Source organism: Aquila chrysaetos, chromosome 8, assembly GCF_900496995.4.
Source record: "Aquila chrysaetos chrysaetos chromosome 8, bAquChr1.4, whole genome shotgun sequence".
Lineage (NCBI taxonomy): Eukaryota > Metazoa > Chordata > Aves > Accipitriformes > Accipitridae > Aquila > Aquila chrysaetos.
This window is the reverse complement of record NC_044011.1, coordinates 36,170,003-36,191,379: the sequence shown is the minus strand read 5'-3', so window position 1 is coordinate 36,191,379 and position 21,377 is coordinate 36,170,003. Positions and strand designations below refer to the sequence as shown.

Below are 21,377 nucleotides of genomic sequence, written 5' to 3'. Positions count from 1 at the left end.
TTCCGCTGCCTACCTACCTTTGCCAGCTTTTAAAGCTCTCGTGAAACAAAACAGCCTTACTAATTTTGCAGGTAGTCTTCAGACTGACCCTGGGTTGCAAAATTGTCTGGAACCTGGTTCATTACAGGAAGAGAAAGCAGCAAATGCAAACTTCAGCCTCAGCCTTTGAATCACTTCAAAGGTCAATTCATGTCTAGCAAGTGTGTCCAGAAACGGCTTTCCTAGAAACACCGTTATTTGCAATGATCTGGTTCCTGCTACCTTCTCCCAGGCAGTGCCTTTAAACTGGGCAGAAGTTAAATTCTGCTCCCTTGAAGCTGATTCCGCCCCCCGCCCCCCCCCCCCCGCCAAGCATTTGCTGCTCACAGAGTTTGCTTTAATGCTTTTGTGGCCACTTCTGAGCTGGGTGCAATGGCTTGTCACCAAACCCGGTGCTGGCAGTTCACCATGGACCGACTACAGCAACCACACAAACACATTACTAATGCAAACGATGGACTTAGCATCAAAATGCTTTGTGCAGGCTACCTCCCTTTTTCTTTTTGGTGCGATTTTCAGTTTTTAGGCATTTGGCATCATAACATTGTGCTGATGGTAGAGCTTCTGGCAAGGGTGTGTAACAGCTTTGGGGCTGCTAATAGCAAACTGCAAATGTTTCCCCTGTGCCCACAGGTGCTGGGGAAGAGCTTCTGTCCAGGACAGCCATGTATTTAATGGGTCTTGGGAGGCTTTTCTGTGAATTTGTGCAGTTATTTTTCAGACTGATCTGAGCTTTAACATTCCCAACATCCTGCTGTAGGAAGGGGTCAGGGGGATGGGACCCAAACTGCTTGCTGTGTTCAAGATGTAGTGGATTTACACAACTGTGTAAATGTTCAGCTTTTTCCCTGCTCTGTCCCCAATTATTCCTGATGCTGGATTTGCTTTCTGGAGCTGTGGTTTCCTTTGAATGGTCTGTCATAACCTTGACATTATCCTCCTGAGATGTGGTGGTCAGTTCAGAGGCCTTTGCTGTTCAAACAAACCTGCGATAACTTTTCCCCCATGTGCATCACTTTTACATTTATCCCCTTCGGTTTTATTTGGCATTTTTTGCTCAATATTTGGAGTACTGCAAGGTCCCTGTTTTCCAGAGGACGCTCATCCTTACCTGAACAACTGGATATCATTAGCAAAATTTGCTGTTCCTCCTCCTCTATCCACTTCTTTCTTCAAGGCAGGTCCTTTGATACGTTGCCTGTAAGAACAGCTCTGGCATGGTGGTATTGCCAAATTCCTCCTCCAGGAACGCGATAGAAAGCTTCATTTCATTTTTCTGCCATGGCATTATCTTTTTTGCTTGTTCCTCTAATGTGTGGGTCACTTCTTGGCCCCATCAGCCTCCTGGGAGGTTGCTTCTGCTGTGGTTGGAAGAGGCTTGATTTGCTAGTCCAGGCATTTGCAAGTTGCTCCTTTGGCCTGCCTTGTTTGTTTTTACGTGTGACCTTCTAGATCTCAGGAACATTTCTATTTTCCTCATTCGTATACAACCTCAGCTTCTCAGAGGATGACTTATTGATTTTAATAATGCCTTTTACCCTGCTGTTTTGGTATGTTGGCTTCCCCTCTGCAGCCCTTACTCTGAGCTTCCAAAATCTGTTTGTTTTCCTAGTTTCCATGCCGCCTGCAAGAATTTCGCTCTTTTGACTTCCCACTTGGGTGTTTGTTGTATATATTCTGTATAGGAAACATTCCCATATATTGCACATAGATACTCCAGAAACACTCAAAGTGCAAGAAGAAAATGTGACCCTCAAGAGGAGGTGGTCGCAGGTTCAGATGTTTCTGGAGTGGCATTGGCAGGATTTAGACTTTGAGGTGTCTGTGTAACTTTCATGATTGTGGTTTCAGAGTTTAACAGCATAAATACGTTACTTTTGTCAACCCAGCTGTCAGGCTGCTAAATTTGAAAGCCTTTCTGTATGCTTGTTTGGGTCTACAGATGGGGATGGTGCATGCCTTTGCATAGGGAGTTTTTGTAGACCAGAACTGCAGAGGCTTTAGGGGGTATCTTCAGGGGGAGGAAAAAAAAAAAAGAATGTTTCATTAAAGCTATGCAATTAAGTGCACCAGAGTGTGTGTTTGCAGGGCAGGAGCTGCTGAAGGGCTTAGCTGAGAGCTACACCTTTCACTTTCAAAGGTCTGATCTGAAGCATGTTAGTGGGAACGTTTGCCCTGTTTGAATATATACGTACTGTGTGGTTATGTAGAAATTACAAAAATATTATATTAAAATTAAAATATATTAATTATCCAGATGTATTTCTGGGAGGGAGCAGAGATGCAGAGCACTCCCCTTTCGGGACTGTTGAGATTCTGGATCGGAAAGTGAAATAATTTCTCTCTCAAGCGAGAGCAGAAATGGCATGTGACTGACAGTGTGACTGTGTTTACAGACAAAACCTGGAGCTCACCTAAGTCCAGTATTTTGATCTGCTGGAAGCATTGCTGTGTGACTTGGCCACACAGCCCCTAATCCAGTATCAAGGTGTTTTCTGAGATACCAGAGAATAAATCAGGGGAAGCCTTTAAATACTACTTTGTCATGTTGTTGTGACACAATGTTTGCAGCTTTTTCTGCTGAGCAAATATACACAATAAATGGGAGGCTTTAAAAAGATCTAACTTTAAGATCACTTACTTTATGTACCTGGAAGAAGTAATTTTTCTTAATCTATATCAATATAAAATCAGACTGTATTTTTTCCCATGCAAAAATGATAAAAGCTGTTTTACTGTCCTTCAAATTTGCTTTGGCAACAATAAGCCAACTCCATTTTTTAAAATAGCTTTCTTTCCTCCAAATATATACAGAAAAGTTTGCAGTATAAACATCTTAACTTAGACATCTGCTTTTCCCCAGATATAAAACACAGTTAACTTTTTGCCCTGTTTCTGTTCACTGGGGCTGATAACTTTTTCTGCTGGCCAGATGAAATAAAATTGGTTTTTGTACCAGATGCAGCACAGTTCAGTTTTGCATTATGCAGGTGTTCCCCCAGCTGGGGAGTGTGGAAACGTGCCATTTTGCTGAGATGATGGTGAGGTTTAGAAATGTTAGGGCGTTAAAAATAATTCTCTGTGTTAACAGTGGGCTTTGTCCCTGGTGGGCTCCATATGCCGAACAGCTGACTGGGGCAGCAGCTGTTCTATATTTTAATAGGAGAGTTATAAAGTTAGAAACATGGATGATCATTCAAAACATAAGCAACTCTTTGCAGTCATGGAAACAGGATTCAACAATAAACTTGCATTTGTGAGCCTTCCAAACAAAATAATCCCACTGCACTGTGTTCAGGTGGTCTTGGGGAAGTGAATGAACTTGCATTTCTATTTCCTTAAGTTCTGTTTACTCGAAGTTCTTTTTTTTTTTTTTTTTTCGTTTTTCTCTGACTTCTATTTCTGAGAAGTTATTAAACTGTGCATGTGATCCTGATTTAGACTCTTCTCCAACAGTGACAGAGATTTATATGAGAATCTTTCCTGGAGCGTGTTATTGATAACGGTCATGCCAGTAGGATATAGCGAAGTCTGAGCAAACACTTTGCTCTCATGTAATTTCTTGGGATTTCAGCATCCCTTTTAATCCAAGTAGCTATTCAAACTCTTGCTGCATGTTTGCTGCAGCTCTGTATCCTTTGCAAGGAACATACAAAGTCCTGCTTTCCTGGAAAATCAGATGAACCTGCAGGTTTCCCTCCTAACAACATGCAGGTTTTCTAGCACAGTGTGGCGTACAAAAGCTCTCCTTGTTCGGGCTCTGAACCACCTTCTCATTTTGATTACAGGCTTCTTTCGGACACTCTCACGCTCAATCACATACCACACCCCTATCCAAAACAATACCAACTACCTTCCAATTTCTGCACAGCCCTGCTGTAGTCCCTGTCTTGCTCTGCTCACCTGTTTGTGTTTTGGTTTGGAGGGGCTGCTGTTATTTCAGCTCCCTGCTTCCATAAAAGTGCTGTGATTAATGTCCTGTGTGGAGAGCAGTGCCCACACCCAGCAACTGCGTTTAGGTCTCAACCAACCTGTAGCAATATATTGGCAAGTGGCTGGATCTCCGCTCCTGAGCTGTGTGATAACCTCTACCTTGGCTAGTTTGGGCTGTAAGTGATCTTATATAGACCTGAATATTGCAAACAGACGGGGAGTGTAGTGGTTGGCAGGACAGTTTGTGTGAAAATAAAATGGGTCAAGCCAAGTCTATGCGTACAGTGAGTCGTGGAGGAACAAGTGGGCTGAATGTGGCTTGGGCACGTGTATGAGCTACAACTGCCTCTGCTGTTCATGCCATTTGATAAGTATATAAATGTTATTTTTCTCTATATATAATCAATTTTGGATCATTGTCAGATAAGAGATTTAGCAGAGATTTAAAAGGAAGATTTAAAAGTGCTAGTGACAAAACCGGTGTAAATCTTGGCAGAGCATGAAGGTAGAGTAAATTCTTGGGGCAGAGTCTGGCAGCTTGGGGACATTGGGGATGATTTGTGGCTGCTTAATTCACTGCAGGGACCAGCCTGGTGCCCTGCAAGTCCCAGGACTGAAGGAAGAAAAGCCACTTCAGCCTCCTCTCTGCACCTATCAAGAGAAAACTGCCCATTTTAAACCTAGAAACAACAACAAAATTGATTGTTTCTTGGAATGGGCAATGCTGAATTACACAGTTTGGGAAGTTAAAAGTTGGTGTAAAAGAACAGTGCTGATTCTGGGGATAGAGGGGGATGCTTGAGGGCCAGCACAGCTCATTTGTGAGGACAGATTACATAGAACGAAAATGTTAGTTGACAAACTAAGTATGGAGGTGAGCATGTGCTGCTTGCCACAAGAATCACAGGGAGGAGGAGGAGAAGGTTGGAGGCATTTTGCTCAGTACATGTGTGGGATGAGGAGTTGCCTTTCAAACCAAGCGGATTTGTAGTGATGATGAATGGGGAGGAATCACTCTGGGGAGGAATCACTCTGGGGAGAGGAAGGAGCTTCCTACAAGACAAACTCTCTATATCAGAGCATTTTCACCATGGAAAACACCAATTAAATCCCTCTATAAAGCAACTGGGATTGTATTGGTGAGCTTCTCTCTGCAGAGAGGGTTGAAGGCTACCTGGGGTCTCGCCCCATAGCTGCGGGGGCCCAGGCAAAGAAAACGTGACCCAGTGGCAGCACTATTTTTTGGCCTATGCTACAACCATGTGCTCTGACCCTTTTGGCAGATGAAGTATTTGTTTAAAGCCACAAATGTCTGCCTGAAGGAATGATCATTGGATAATGGGGTCCTGCTCTGCAATTTGCCTGAGTGTGGGGGATGTGTCACCTTAAACCAGAGCGGTTGTGGCCTGTTCTAAGCTATATTCTGGAGCAAATTTTTGCTGTCTTGCTGTGCAGGACCTCTGGATGCCAAGTTCTCCAGCCATGCTTGTTGCTTCTTTGGACACATCCCCTGAAAGCAATCACTGAGGGTGATTGACATAATAAATATGAATCTGTGGGTCTGCACCACAAGAGGGTTTTTTGAGTGTATAATGTATGCACTATTCACAAATATAGAAAATGAATTTTAAGTAGAAAAGAGGCTCCTTCCTGTAAATCAGCAACTAACTAGCAATGTGTGTATGTTGGTATATTTTACTTTTTTTTTAATGTCAGTAAAACTAAAACTCAGTAGGTAATACATTTGCCCTTCTACAAAGGAATTGTGGTTTTAGTCTTCCATGAACTAACACTGTATGGACTGAGATCTGGGTCATTCTGACTCTGCAGAACTCGATGGGGCTTTGCTGACTCCTGCAGTAGCTGACAATTCAGCCCTCTAATGCAGCTAATAAACTACCTCAAAAAAGACTAAATACAATACGGTAAGAGATCTTTATTAAAAATTTTGTACATCAAAGGATTAACTACTACATTTTAAACAAGAAATAAGATTTTACATATTACAAAAGATGTTATTAGTTCTTGAATTAGAAATAAATTTTATGAACACTGTACATGATACATTTGAGTTGTAAGAGCAGGAATAGGACCGAGTGCCTGAAAACGATATAACTTAATAAGCAAATGCACTCAATTCTTAGTATACAACATAATATTTCTGGAAAAATAGCATGTTAACCTCTGTCTGAAAATGCCGTACCCCTCTAACCAGTAACTACCAACAGTGTTCTCAGGAGAAAGCACAGACACATGAGCCCTGCGTGGTGATTTTCCATTTGGAGTTTCTTCCCTTGTTGGAGAAATTTTCTTCCTATGGTCTGTTTTTCTTGGAGAGAGCAGAATGTTATTCTGTGGTATGGTTAACACAATCTGCATATAAAAACCCAATGCAAAACATTTCTCACAATGTAATTTTACCTCCAACCCGGATTAGAAAAACCAACCATGATAGCACATAAATGTCTAGAGAAATAGATTTTTATTGACTGTTATCTTTTGTTACAAAGTAGTTAAAGAAGAAATATATTTTAGCTTATCAGATAACCGTTACTTTGTGTATCATTCATACTATATAATTTTTTTCTTTTTGAGATTGTCAGTGTACCTGCATTAGAATTTAAAATAAAAACAACACAGAAGATCACCTTTTAATTGCATGACCTATTTGGCTAGGAAGGTTGTGTGAAGTTTTACAGGATAGTATGAACGTACAGTTCTCATACAAAAGCATAGTATGTATCTAGTCCAAGAAAGGTAATAAAAAAGATTTAAATCTTTATACAGAAAGTGACAATGCCCATGTTATATTATGGAACACATCTACTAATTTTGAATTACAGGTGTAATGTGTGGATTAAAGATATCAACTTACTAAACAAATCTTAAAAAAGAGAGCAAAATCTATAAATAAAATAGTAAGTGCTTTCTTTAAGATAATATTCTTTGGCTGCTTTAAGTGCCAGTGAAAGGGTTATTGAAAACCACTAAAATGCGTAAGGTCCCACTATTATTGTTAATCTTAACACCGAGCTTGTACGATAATTCAAACTGTTGACTGTTAGCATCTCCAGATCCACAATGTGTTCTCTTGGTCCTGATAGTGATTTCACCAGTACAAGCATTGCACTTACGGCGCTTGTTTGCTGAAAGAACAACAAAAAAGTTTAATTCAGTCAAATCCGAAACAATTCCCTAGTTGCGTCAAGAGAGTGCTTGTGTGTTACTACACTGTAAAAATGCTCTGTCTCAGCAGAGATACACAATGCAAGTATTCTTTTAACATTTTTAAATGGCCATGACTAATCTCACACCTGGCTTTGCTGCAGGGAAAACTTTACCTGACTAGGGCTCAGAGGAATAAACTGCACTGCAAAATCTGTTCCTGGTTATGCTGACTCTCCTAAAGGATGTGAAAAGTGGTAATCTATCCCAGGATGGTCTTTGTTTTTTATCCCCATCTATCAGCTTTTAAAATATATGGAGAATAAGTAAAACAAGAGAGACCTAATGTGTTTAACAGTGATGTAGCTTGTTCAGTGGAGGGAAACCTTAAGTCTATCTCATGGCTTACACTCCAGAAGGAGTCGCGCTCCCCTTGTAAACACTGGGAATTTTTGCAACTGGTGTGCCTGTTGCCATCCCCATCTTGTACTGCTCCGAAGCTCTTTTCCCGGTCTGGAATCATGCTGGGGAACATTGACAGGCCTTGTCTGTGGCATGCTGCTAGTTTGTTAAACAGCTTCATGATTTACAGATGATGACAAAAGGGTAAAGTCCATCTCTGCCTTCACCTACTACAAGTATTTTCTCACCATGTCAAGTGAGTAGGGTATACAGATGAATCCAATCCATCTGCTGTATCTGAGACCCAGCTAAGTTTTACTAAAACAGTAGGAATAACTTCTAAGTAAGCCTTTGTTTACTACAGTCCCTTGGCAGGAATGAACAGTTGCTTCCTTATTTAAGGCCTGCGATTTGTTGTTGGGTGGCAACAGAGTATTGGAATTGTTAGTCTAAAGAAAGGCATTCCGAAGGCTAGATTGGGGTCTAACCCAAACTACAGGTGGAGTGATCTTATTCTTTTTTAAGCAAATAATTGTATTTTGGGGGTAGGTATGGGATTTTGATATGTAATCAATCCAGGGAAAAGCACTGGATTATAGGTTATACCAGAACAAGTGAGACAGAGATGAGTAGTTCCTTGTTCCCATCTTGGGGAAACATGGCAATGCCATATCTTGGTACACTTTTTGGATGTATTATCAAAACCCCCTAATGTTCAGATTTGAAGAAAAATAAAAGATGAAAACCTTCCAATTAATATATTTCTGATAGAAGCTTTTTGTGCTGATTCTGTTTTACTGAGTGTAAAGTCACATATGAAGCAAAAAGGATTTCCCAGGAATTTGTAAATATTACAAGTGTCCAAGAAAATCAGATTTCTTCCAAAAAATCTTAAAAAGCAGATGTTATAGACACTTTCATTCATGCATATCTACTTGAATGCATTATACCAACAGGAAATACTGCTATCGTAAGTCATTTGAACTTTTGTGGTTTTCCGAAATAGTGGCAGCACTATGGGAAAATAAAGGTTTAAGTATGTCTCAACACAAAACCTTTGTAAATTGGCCAGAACTTAGCACTCTAGAAATCAATGCCCCATCCCAAGCTATTATTGATTTCTTTACTTTTTTTGCAAAAATGAGAAATTTAATTAAAGTAATTGTACAAGGCATCTTTCTATAATCCTCTCCTAAATACATATACATGGGGTGTTGGTACAGAGAGTGAAAAGCATAGAGGTATCTCATTTGAATCTGACATGGGTTTCTCAGGATTGCTAAATATTCATGATTGCTACTAGTGGTGTATTCATTTGAAAGAAACAGTTTGACTCTGTTTAGAGTTGTCAGGTAGAAAAGTAAAAGGCTTTTTAAAATTTGGAAGTCAAGCACATTTAATAAGGAAGTATCAAAAAGTTGATAAACTTTGGGATGCCATGATACTCTTACAGGGACATTTGATGGGTTTGTCAAAATGGCAAGGCACTATAACACCTTGGTAGCACCACTGATTTTTATAACCCGCTCAGGGTCCAACTCCCACCAATACTCACTCTCAGGTAAAATTCTCCGTTTTCATTTCCAGACTTGATCCGGAATGTGTTAATAGTATTAGGGTAAATAGTGGTTGCCTGAATCTGGAAGATATCGGAGGGCACTGTTCTGTCTGAACGGATGCTCATGTATTTGTACACAACAGAGTAAGGCAGCTCTCGGCAAATAGCATTTGATACAGGGCAGACGCAGCGGCTGAAAAACAAAAATGGATGAAACTGATTTGCAAACAAATGGTACTTGCTTTCTGTTGTATTTGATCATGTTGCCTCTTGAGGATGATCCTAAAAAAAGAGACTAATTTTTCTCTTACTTCTCAGATGTAAGGACATAGGGCTCTTGACAAGGATTTCTTGGGTAACAACGAAATCCTCCGTGGTAATTCCAGCAAATCTCATCCTCTCTGCATTCATTAGTAGTCTCGCACTCATTTATATCTAGGAGGAAGGAAAAGTGACTGCGTTAAAGCAGATGGAAAAGAGTTTACTACAAAAGCAAACACAATGTCTTCAAAACAACCGGAAAAAAAAAAAAAGCCACCTGCTTGTCTGTTGAAAGCCAACAGGTTTCCATGTTCTTTACTGGCTTTTCTGGGGGCTGGCTATAAAGGATTTCTCTATGCAGAAATGGAATAAATTTGTTTATTGAATGTTAATTAAGTCTGAAGATTTTTTTAGTTAACTAAAGATACACATTAGTCATCCGTAACACAACTGTAGAAATACTGTGAAGTTTCTAATTAGCAAAGAATGATTTTATAGCAGAAGATATCTTGTAGACAGAAGAAAAATGTTTTGAGTAAGAATTGAGATTTCCTGCCTTTTTAGGTTCTCATTTTTAATTGCCTAAGTTTCATGGTGTAACTGAAATGCTTAGTCACAGAAAGGGTTTATGCAAATGTAATCTCTCAGAAGGCGCAGATTTTTAGATGGTGAAACTAACTACCCCACAATGTTCAGTATGAGCTGCTGTTCTTAAGAAGCGAAATAAATTAATCTAGATTTTATAAAAAATATTAATAAAAATTACTTATTTTCTCATCCTGTCTGCCAATAATTAGCATACCTAGTTATTTCTAAAAATAATGACTGTTAAATTGGGTTCTGCATTACAGAAGCAATGGCTCTTGCACTTAATATGTTGTTCTGCAATATTATCTAATAAGATGCAGAGACATTTAGCACCAGTGGGGAAAACCCACAAACTTTAAAATTCTGGCATTTGGTGGCACCTGACCAGAACATTATTTTCTAAACACAAATTATCTAAGCTGCTCAAGATTTGCATTTTTCTCTCCTGTTATCAGAAGAAACATATCTTCAATTTCTACTGCAGCTGGATTTAAGAATCTCTATAAAATGAAACATCATATAAAGCCATGTTTAGTGTCTGTAAAAAATGGCTTGATTTTTTTCAGAGATACTAATCTCTGAAACTTAGACTCACTACCTAGACATCCAAGACAAGTTTTACCTGAGGGTTGCAAAAACTGAAATTTTGTCCTAGGAATCTGAAGGACTTAGAGTTTGAGCTGAAGGGTTCAAATAAGAATTAATATAAGATATGCAATTAATCATGAAATGCTTATCAACCTATCTTTTGCTAACATAATGGTAGTCCTGTCATGAAATGTAAACATTTAGATAGCAAGCATTCTTAGTCTTGCCTGAAATGGTGTTGTTAATAATGCAGTATTGAGACCGCTAAGATGAGGGCACTCACCTTGACATGTTCTGCCTCCTACTACCTGGTATCCTTCAGGGCAGACACATGAGAATTTTCCTGGTTCATTGACACACTGATATTGACATATATAACTTGAAGTTCTGCATTCATCAGTGTCTGCAGAGAGCAAAAGAGCTTAAAGTTATTGTTTTGTAACATCTACTTTGTTACAGAACTAAATACAATACCTAAATGCTGGCTCTAATAGGAAAAAAAAAGAATTCTGTCTAAAAAGAATGTTATCAAAAAACTGAAGTGTACTGCTTAAAGCCTCAAAGTTGCAAACAGAAGGGCTAGTTCTACTTGCGTGTTGTCAATAATCTTCCAAAATGAGAATTTTGGATTTGAGGAAGCAAAAGCTAAATTAGACTTCAGAACAAGTTTGGGAATTTATACTTTCAGTATTGCAAAATGTGATTACTTTCACAAAAAACACAGATGTGAGATTAGTAAGGCAAAAATATTGCCTTTATACTTGTGCCCTACGCTAATGGAGTAGCTCTTTGGGAAAGAGGGGAAGGCCTCTTTTTTTGTCTTCAAATAATATTCAGTGTATGCCATTCTCTTGCTTTTTAATCCTTGAGTAGCTATCAGTCCCTTGCTAGAGAAGTGTAGTGTGAAACAGAATTTAACACTATATGCCATTAACCAGGAATTAAATTAAACTTATCAAAACTAGGGACTGGTTTGGAAAACAGTATAACTTCCTCCTACTACCTCTGAGGCTTGAGCCCAGTTCTTGATTTTGTCAGGGAAGTCCTTGGAGGCTGCATACTTGCTGCTCCCTGTTCTGTTCACTTGCAAGTAGGATTAGTTTAAGAAGCTTGGAGAGGGAGCATCTGCAATAGCTCAGCTGGCCTGTTTAGGAGGGCAGTGGTAAACCAAAAAGATCTCTTTGGCTCAAAGACTGGTAGAAAGGATATGGGCTTTAAGGGTGAGATCATCATGTGTCCAAAAGGAGATTAGAGGACCCCTGTGGAGACTCTGGCAGAGGAAATAAAGTGTTGATTGTATAATCACCAGGAGACATGCTGTTTGTATACACAGGCTTGAAAGCACCTCAAAAGCACAATTGTCGCTTCCTTAAAATAAAAAATTTGAGGTTTTATTTTCGGAGGAGCCTAACAACACACAAAATTGCACTTGTTTTTGGTTTGCATTCCTTTCCGATTCATTTAACGGTCATCAGCATTAGACCACACACAATTCAAGTGAATTTGTGAAATAAGTGTTCAGAAGCCTTATTCTTCCCAGCTGTGATCTGAAATGTAGTAATGTCCGTCCTGTTTTGCACTTACCATTAAGAGAGATATACCCGTATCTACATGTACCTGAATGCAGCTGCAGCTACTAAGGTGTGTATTAGCAACCACATTTGCAACATAAAAAATAAACATCTAAGGGTTTTGGCCACAAACTGCACCCACAGGGTGGCTCCAGTTGAATTATATCCCTTAATTCACAGAAGGATTTCTGGGAAAATAATAATAATAAAAAAAAAATCGCTCTTCCAAGACAAAAAAAATTGCTTACCTTCACAGTTGATTCTGTCACTGCTTAACTCAAATCCTGGATTACACTGACAGATGAAAGAACCCAGTATATTGTAACACTGTTGTGCACATGGGTTATTGGCATCACATTCATTTATGTCTGAAAGGAAAAATTACAGATCTTTATCCTGTGTAGCTGGTAATTAGGCTGATTAAGTGGATTAGTCCTTAGTCTGGGTCTATTGCTTAGCAGAACCTCAGTTGACTATATCAATATAGATCTGCAGTCACTGGAACAAAGTCAGATCTATGCTTTACATTCCATGTAGAAAAAGACTATTTTTCCAGGAATGAGAGTTATTCTAATGTGTGATGAATTCTTCCAAAAATGTTTAGTGTGGCCATTAAACTCCACATTCCAGTGTCTTTTTTTCAGGTATGAAATGCCAAGTATCTATAAATAATTGATATAAGGAACACATACTGATAAGACCTCTCAGCATGCAGTCATTAAGATTTATTTGAGCTATTTATTACTCTTAAAATTTGTTCTTTTAAATTCCATTGCAATTATAACATGAGCCTTTGAGGCCGGTAGAGTTTTGCAGTGCTCTAAGGCCTAGACCATATTGGGGGAAGGTATGTTTCTGTGCTAGATTTTTTTCCATGAAGTGTCCATCCTGAGAACATATGTGAGAACACTGTGGTATGAGAAGAGAAGCAATTTTTAATGGTAAGTTTATATAACTGTAATGATCTCTGGCATGTATAACACTTGTTTTTCATAGGCTCTTGACTAACTGCTGCTCCTCTGTCATTCCCTCTGTAGATTTTAGTGTATTTTCCCTTGTATTCCTCCCCTGCATGTTTTCCATTCATATTTGTGTTTATCAGATATAACCATTAGTAGAGAGCTGCATTTGAAAAAAAAAACCACCTTGAGTTTGTGGCTTTTGCAAATTCTTATAAATGTCAGCAATACTCAGTCGTTTATAGACACAACTAAAAACTCAAAGATTATGAAGACTAGGCATTCACAATAACTAAACCAATGAGTAGGATATTAATTCTCTATATGATGAACCTCCTAGTCCTGAAAATGAATGGTAATAGGGAAAAACTGATTACAAACTTCTGTCTTCCTCCTTTTAATTTCTGGCAACAGTGCAACGAATGTACGTCGTGACAATGCTACCAGAAGGAATAAATAAGTTAGCCAAAGCCACAGTTGTTCTGTTTGTTTTCCTTCCAAGAACTATTGACCCACTTTCAATATATGCAAAAGTTGTAACACAAATGTAATCAGTACAGCTGTCAAGTATCACTTCTGCCAGATGACTGTTGCAGATGTGAAAGTCTGTCTTGATGCAGCAACCATTCATTTACAAATTTTCTTCTTATGATTTACTTCACCTTTCCTGGTGGGCGTATGCCTTATTAGGCTGGGAGGCCAGCAAGTCAGAGAAAGGGTGTTTTGGTGAAGCACCTAGCAAAGTTGGAGCTGTCATGGATTTGTGAGTCTAACTGAAAGAATACACCTTGCATTTGAGCCATGGAAAAGGGTCAAATAAGTAACAACTTGTCACATGGTTATGTTGTGTCCATGTGCAATTTTTTATCCTATCATTTGGTGAAAAATGAGAAATTCCTCTCTCACTTCAGTGCTGTGTAGTGTGCCAGGGTACTTGATAAGATATGGCAACACTTGGAAGTAATGGTAGAAACTGGAAAACCCAGACTGATTTATCTCCTATACAGATATGTATATAATATAGATTTTATATATATAAAAATTATAGCCATAAAGAACTTCTGACCATCTCCATCACCAATCTCTTGATTTTTTTTTTTAATGGCCATTTTCTCTGCACTTCAGCAGACATAGTTACCTTTTTATTATTACTCTATCTAATTCTTCTAGAACAGAACTTATGATTTCACACTTAACAGCAGTCTTAAAGTTTTACTCCAAGGCTTCCCTTAGTGTTTTACTTCTAAAGGGAGAATCACTTCTAAAGGGTCACTCTTCCTTAGTGACCCTCATTTTCATTTTTAACATTATTTTCTAGATATTCAAATGTGATAGATGCTTTCTTTCCTCATTATGCTTATCATGTGCTGAGGATAATTACACTTAACTACAGAGGTATAGTATTGCTTCCCCTGGTTTCCAGTTTCAGCCCTTGTGTTGCATGAACTGGGAATAATATCATGAAAGCCAATGATAATGCAAAGTGATCCACCAGAACTGAAAGAATAATTAAATCTAAGATTAAATAATGAATGTAAACCTCCTGGGTTCCAGTTGCCAAGCTAGATGCTCCTCAGAAACCTGCTACACCAACAAAATAACAGGTTTTCAATAAGGCTCCCATTTTCTCTCTGACACTGCTGTACTTCTCAGATCACTTGCGGGAGAGCCTTTCAATACAGCAACTGGTATGTCTTACTGGTTGGTATTTATTTCCTTTAAGTTGGGATGAAGATATTTAAATTTCAACCGTGGCAAGTCATGTGTCAGTATTTGTCTCTATACTGAAGAAGCTCATGTGTACATGAGCTCAAGTACATGCAGAGAAGTTCTTACCTACACAGGTGTGGTTGTTGGATGCTAACTGGAAACCAGCATTGCACTGGCAGTAGTAGGAACCAGGAATGTTCACGCATCGATGGTGGCAATATGGAGGCAGGGTGCATTCGTCGATGTCTAAGTTATCAAAAAAGAGAAATTCGTTCAAATGGAATCATGGCAGTTCACTGTTGCTGTCTTTTGTCCAAAGAAACTGTAAAGTTAATTGCATTCTATTAAAAGCAGGGGAAAAAACTTATATGAGCTAGGTACTGCTTCTGTGGATATTAATGGGAATACTATTTTACTTTTTTTTAAGTAACTTTTGTAAAAATCTGTTTTATGCTGATTGTCTTCCAGCCACTGAGACCAATACACATTCCAACTCTATTTTTTATTCAGTTCCACAGTACTGCTTAGTCTTGTTTATTTTGTATAGGTAAGACCCAGAATGTTTTGTTCGGCTTTTCAGCTAAGATTTCTCATGATCAGACATAATGCCAACCAACACAGTGAATGTGGCTTGTAGCTCTCGTTTTTCCAAAAATTCGCATGCAGCACTCTTAGCGTGTACTGAATCTTTTCAGCTCTGTTAGGAAGAGTCCAAATTTTCTGTGCAAGTACAGGGGAATGGTGAGGATAGAAGATTAATGGGCCTGAAAAGGAAACGGGTGGCTGCGCTTCTGCAGGGGTCCCCCAGAAACTGGCTTGCTCCCCCAAGGGGCTGCCATTGCTCCCATTCCCCTCCCTGCCTCTCCTGCATACCTTTCCATACAGCAGCACTAGCACCTTCTGGCTGTGCTCTCGGGTGCCAAGGAAGGTGATCAGACTGGCTGAAGTTGGTGTTATCTCAGGCAGTATTAACTTTCCACAGACTCTCCTTGCAGATTAGCCCTGGTTTTGAGGTGGAGCAGGCTGCCTTTCCAAGTTTCAGCATTCCTAATGTGCACTGGAGCAGGGTTTTCACCTGCAAACCATACAAATGTGCAACAGCCCATTCTTTTACCTCTCTACATTTTAAAAGGTTTCCTTGCATTCTGGAGGAGATATTGCCTCTGGTTTTGTCTGAAAAACATTTTTTTTTTTATTATGCTACAATTCTGATCGTGCATGTATGTGCAGCAGCCGTCTTTAGTTGTGGCTTGCTTGAGTTTGGTGAAGAAATCCATGCCGTGTTCTGTACATGTACACAATGTGAGATTTCAAAGGCTCAACGCTCAGACAAATAAGACCAGTTTTCACTGGAACAAAGGCACTTCCCATATCCATGCCAGATCTTGAGTTTCCTACCTCCAGCTGTTTCCACCATAGATGTGTTTAAAAAGAGGCCAAGACTTTTTTTATAATGAGGAAAGTGTTTGTTTTAATATCAAGTGAAAAAATAATCTTTAGAAGTTAACCCTTTCTTTGTCAAATTTGCAGTCACTGTTTGGGGCTAAACTTAGCAGTGGAGTGTTTTGGATGGTTCTGAATGAAAAGGCTTATGCTGGAAAATTCCTGGCTATCCATCCAGTAGCGATTGTCACTGTAACTCTTTTGTTGCAGAGAGAAATTTGGAAGTAGAAATGGAATAAATTAGGAGGCACAGTAGATCTCGTGCATCCTTGACTTTTACAGGACTAAGCTGTTACAAATTGCTGTTTAAAGTTTTGATTATACAATACAGACATACGAGCAATGCTTTGCTACTTAGGCACTGCATTTATGCACATAAATACTTCCAGGATTTGACTCTAAGTCAGTGGGAGTTTTCCTTGTAGGATTAGGCACATCAGCTCCATGCAGATCTAAGGGCTAAGCATTATCTAATCAATTCAGCCAAATCTTCTCTTTGAAGTAATGATGGAAAACAGTTCATTCTACCTGCAGTCCCATGTTTCAGAAAAGACTAATTTTGCAATATGTAAATGAGCAAATTAAAAAAAAATCTCAAAAAAAAGACAGAAATTATTAGTGAATTTAGATTAAAATCAGTCGTTAGAAATGAGTCCTTTTCTCCTTCTACCTTGAAGCCAAAATAGTCTGGAAAAATTTCTTTCAAATTTGAGAAACATTTCCTCCCATATGGAGAACCTCTATCAAGATCTGGCCCCAAGAACATTTTCTGGCTAAGTTGTTATAAAATCCCCAAAGACAGGCTTTAGTCTGAAATGCTGACAGTAATAAGTGTAGGGATGTACTTATAATTTAGGTCAATGTGTAATATGTAACACAGGTGTTATTCTTGGTTTTGACCTAAATAGGAGAAGGGAAATTTCACTTTCCAGACATCTTCATGTATAGACTTAGATGCATTAATGTATTCACATGTAGATATAAGAGTGTATCATTCTGCTTCTTTTCTTTTGAGTGCTATAATATGTGTCCCATGAGACTTTCAGGTAGTATCATAGGTCTTGACATTAAAAGTGCTACTGCATAGCAGTAATATACTTTACCTGCTCTAAAAAATCTAGATAAAACCCAGATATTTAAAAAAAAAAAAAAACCAATGACCTGTCAAAACTATTCATCTACCTACATTCCAAACTATTCCTCCTACTCTTGCACAGAGAACTGAGAAAAATCAGATACATCTGTGTTTATATCAATTTGTCAGTTCAGGGCCTGAGCCACATCTTTTGGGAAAGAGATAAGAATTTTTGGGTCAATTTCTACAGCCCTTGGCTCAGAACCCTAAAGGAAGAGCCATGCCCAGAAATTTAAGTTAGTCTGGATGTGTACTGAAATTTCCCCAGTTTCCTTCCTGCAGCTCTTGTTAGGCAGTGACTACCTATAGACTTTGCAAGGCTTTTTGAAAGAGATTAAAAATAAAAAAAAATTGTTAAACACTTTCAAATGCAGGATCCCTAACACTAAGAAAAAGAGGAAAACCTGAAGTTCTGTTCCTGTTCTGCTGAGGCCAACCCCCCCCACCCCCCGCCAAACATTTTTCTCCTAGGCTGCATAAAACCAGTCTTGTGTCCTATTCAAGACCACCTCTTAAAGCAGCTCATGATGTATATATTTGATTCTCTTATTTCATAGTTGTTTTTATTATCTCTGACAAACCTAAGGCTTAAGGCTGGAGTGCCTATAAAAGCAATTCATCCATTGAAATCATGATTAAAGAGGTGTTAAATAAAGGCTGAAGGAGGACTGCAGAACAGAGTAATGGCACTTTTGCATAATGTCCCCAAATGAGGATGGAATAGGAAAGATGCAGTGTTTACACTGCACTTGGATTTAATTTAATGCTATACTTATATAGGTCCCAAAGGTGCTGATAGTTTATTTTGGCACAAAGAATAAAGTGTAGTGGTTTATAAGTTGCAAATATCATATACCTGCATTCAGAGTTTCCATCTCTTTCATTTATACTCATAAAACTGAGTACTGAAACAGACTGTCCAAGGGGGCTCTGCAGAGCAGGGATTTAGGTCTGTGTGAAGGTAGTGCTTTGTCCTACAGATCTGGAGTCAAGTCTCACTGAGGTCAGTGGAAAGACATGCTTTAGTTTGCTGCTATAGTAGACTTATGACTATATCTGGGACATTAGGCAATACCCCAATACAAACAATAAACACAATGGTAACTGTTAGGAAAATTAATCTTGTGAAGTTCATGTGTAAGTGTTGATTATACTTAAAATAGTTTCTAGTTCCATGTTTCAGTGACTAGTTATCGTGATAAAGTGATTATTCCATTGCATTTCAAAGTTATATAGCTATTTTACAGTACACATGCCTATAGACTTTATAATCAATATAAAGTTTGCAACTGTAGATAATGAAAGAAAATAATTTAGTCTAGAGCAACACTTACCAACGCATTGGTCCCCTCGTTTCTGATAGCCTGGAGGACACTGGCAGCTGAAGGACCCTCTTAAATTGACACATACTTGGTCAGCTCTACAATTATGGGTTCCAGTTGCACATTCATCTATATCTTTATAAAAAAAAGCAAATGCAGTATTAGTCATAAAGATTACTTAAAATATTTAGCCTGTTGAAATGCTTTACACATCTTCAAGCTACCTGTAAGTGAAGGCAGCAAAGTTCAAATATACTCCAAAGATGTAATCTCAATGCTTATTCCATTTGCAGGGCATAATGTTATCAGATTTCTAATAGCTTTTAATTCTGATGTACTGCATTTGGAAATATTTTCAGATACGGTTATTTTAAACAATCAGATACTTTTATTTGTCAAATACCATTAATATTTTGTACTTATCACTATAAAACTTTCTGTAAACTTCTTGCAACTTTATCATATTTTAATAATTTGACTTTTCTGGTTTGTGTTTTTTTCCCATGCTGGTTGTTTGTTGCATGCTGAATTACTCTGGCAAATTTCAGCAAATGTAGTTCAGCTCTTTCCCAAGAATGAAATGAGTTAGAAATATGTTGTTTTGCTGATACAAAAAGACCCTGGTGATCTCTTTTGCATGGTTCCTATGCTCCATACTTTGGACAGGGACTTGGAACTTGGTATGTGGTGGCCTTCTCATCAGGAAGAGATCTGCCTCTTTTCATTCCCATGAAAATTCCCCTAATTCAGTCAATCTGAAGTCTTTGGAAACAGTTTACGTATGTTTGTATTTGAACAGTACAGCTAAAAATGCAAATACTAGACCGATACTTCTCAGTGTAATTCAGGCAGCTTTAGTTCACACTAAATGCAGGTTTATACAAGTATAAAAACAACATTTTGATTTTGCCTATTCATTGTAACTGCTGGAGGTACTTAATTATAATTAAACTGCATGTGCTGACAAATAGGTTGCTTAAGATGGAATTACAATTTGCTTTCTCATCTGAACATCCAAAATGTTGGAAAGCTTTTCATTGTAACCTGACACAGTACAGTGAAAGGACTTTTTAACTTTGGCATTGTACACAATTTGGAGACTCTAGGCTGAACAAACAAATTCCTTAAAACTTATGATCTCTAGTTTACAAATCTCAGCTGACCTCTCTATTTGTATAGGCACTGGGGACGTTAGAACACCACCAGTGGCAGATTCTGGGTGGTGCTTTGGAAAAAATGATGGATTGTTTCTCAGAGCAAATGAAAACAATTTTGACCACAAGATTCAATAAAAAATAAACCATCAACAGTTTGAATTAATTCTCAATGTTTGCCCTTTCCCCAAATGTCCAAATACTTTACATGTATCTTCTCTTTATCTGACAGGAAAAATAAAGTCTTTTTATGTTAGCCTGCTCTTTGCATTTCTGCATATCAGTCCTAAAGCTGCTGTGTTGATGCAGGACTTGCTGACTGCATTGTTCTGTACTGACAGCTGAAAAGCACATTCTCAGGTGTAAAGACTTTCAGGGACTATAGCTGGCTGCCTCATACCAACCTGACACATCATTAAACGCTTGAGCCAAAGCACGGTGGAGTTCAATGCAAGTCTTTGCAAGGACTTCACTGGGCTTTGCATGTACTCCTAGTTTCTACAAAAGTTGAAAATAAAATGGCTATAATACTCATACAGTTCAAATCCTTTTTGTTGCAGAGTGTGCTGGAACAAAGAAAGTTTATTTGATCTTTAGGAACTTCATATATAAGTAAACTGAACATGAGTTACCTTTTAAGATGGATTAGTTAAAATGCATTAAGTACCTATGTTGCCATTTGCATCCATGGTTTGATTTCCATTAAGCTTAACTTCTATGGAATAATAAGCTACTCCAGCTAAAATGAAGCAAACTAGATTGATTTATGCACTCAGGGTCTTTGATTTTTCCCAATGGTAAGTTCAGTTTGAAAGAAAAACAATTATTCAGAAGTAGTGTTTGACTGCTAGCTGCCTCCTCTTGGAGGATCTGATGTTATGGCCAAAAATATCTGTTCTTATAACAACAACCTTTTCTTGAGACTTGTTTCAAGGAATCCTTTAGAGCTCTGCTAAGCTTCTTATTCAAGTTAGGATCCTGAACTGGGTTGCATATTAGCTGTGACTGTATGTCCTGTCTGTCTTCTACATGCCATGAAAATGCGTATCAGTATGTGGCATATTCTTGGTGGACTTCAGAAGAGCTTTATCAGTGTTACTCTGCATTGTCATGGTACTTTTTGCTATTTTGACTGTCTTTGCTGGATGGCTTTTGTTGAGAAGTGAGTCCCTAGGCAAGCTAGGGAAACAGCTACATGGAATGAAGTATTGGTGGGAGTTCTTTGAAAACCCCAATCCTCTTTTTTTTTCTTGTGTGGACTTTTCTGAACTGTCTAAGGTGGGAAGTGAAGGAGGACAGGAGAGCAGCCTCTAGCCTTCACTGGGGAAGGGCGGTAGGTTGTCATGATTAGAGCAGTTCTGCTCACATCTGTGCAAAGAAATCAGTAATGTTAGAGGAAGGCTGATGGCCTAAAGATCACGTTTAGGTGCTTCAACGAAAATATTGTGGGAGGAGAACAACAGGCAGCTAGAAAAGTTTCAGTGCTAGAACATGCAGTTCTGAAATCTCTAGCATTGCAATAATTACGGATATATCTGTTGTGACTGAT

General features: G+C 38.6%; 1 protein-coding gene across 2 annotated transcripts in view; it reads right to left on the bottom strand.

The window, feature by feature from the left end:
• Positions 1 to 5,893: 5,893 nt before the first annotated feature.
• Positions 5,894 to 21,377, bottom strand: part of EFEMP1 (EGF containing fibulin extracellular matrix protein 1) — a 49,569-nt gene continuing 34,085 nt past the window's right edge. For both annotated transcript variants that reach the window (XM_030022405.2, XM_030022404.2), the window contains 7 exons: positions 18,687 to 18,809; positions 14,901 to 15,020; positions 12,354 to 12,473; positions 10,818 to 10,937; positions 9,409 to 9,532; positions 9,095 to 9,290; positions 5,894 to 7,118 (listed from right to left, as the gene is read on the bottom strand). In XM_030022405.2, coding sequence (XP_029878265.1) covers positions 6,960 to 7,118; positions 9,095 to 9,290; positions 9,409 to 9,532; positions 10,818 to 10,937; positions 12,354 to 12,473; positions 14,901 to 15,020; positions 18,687 to 18,809 — 962 coding nt within the window. In that variant the 3' untranslated portion in view covers positions 5,894 to 6,959. The remainder of the gene's footprint in view (positions 7,119 to 9,094; positions 9,291 to 9,408; positions 9,533 to 10,817; positions 10,938 to 12,353; positions 12,474 to 14,900; positions 15,021 to 18,686; positions 18,810 to 21,377) is intronic.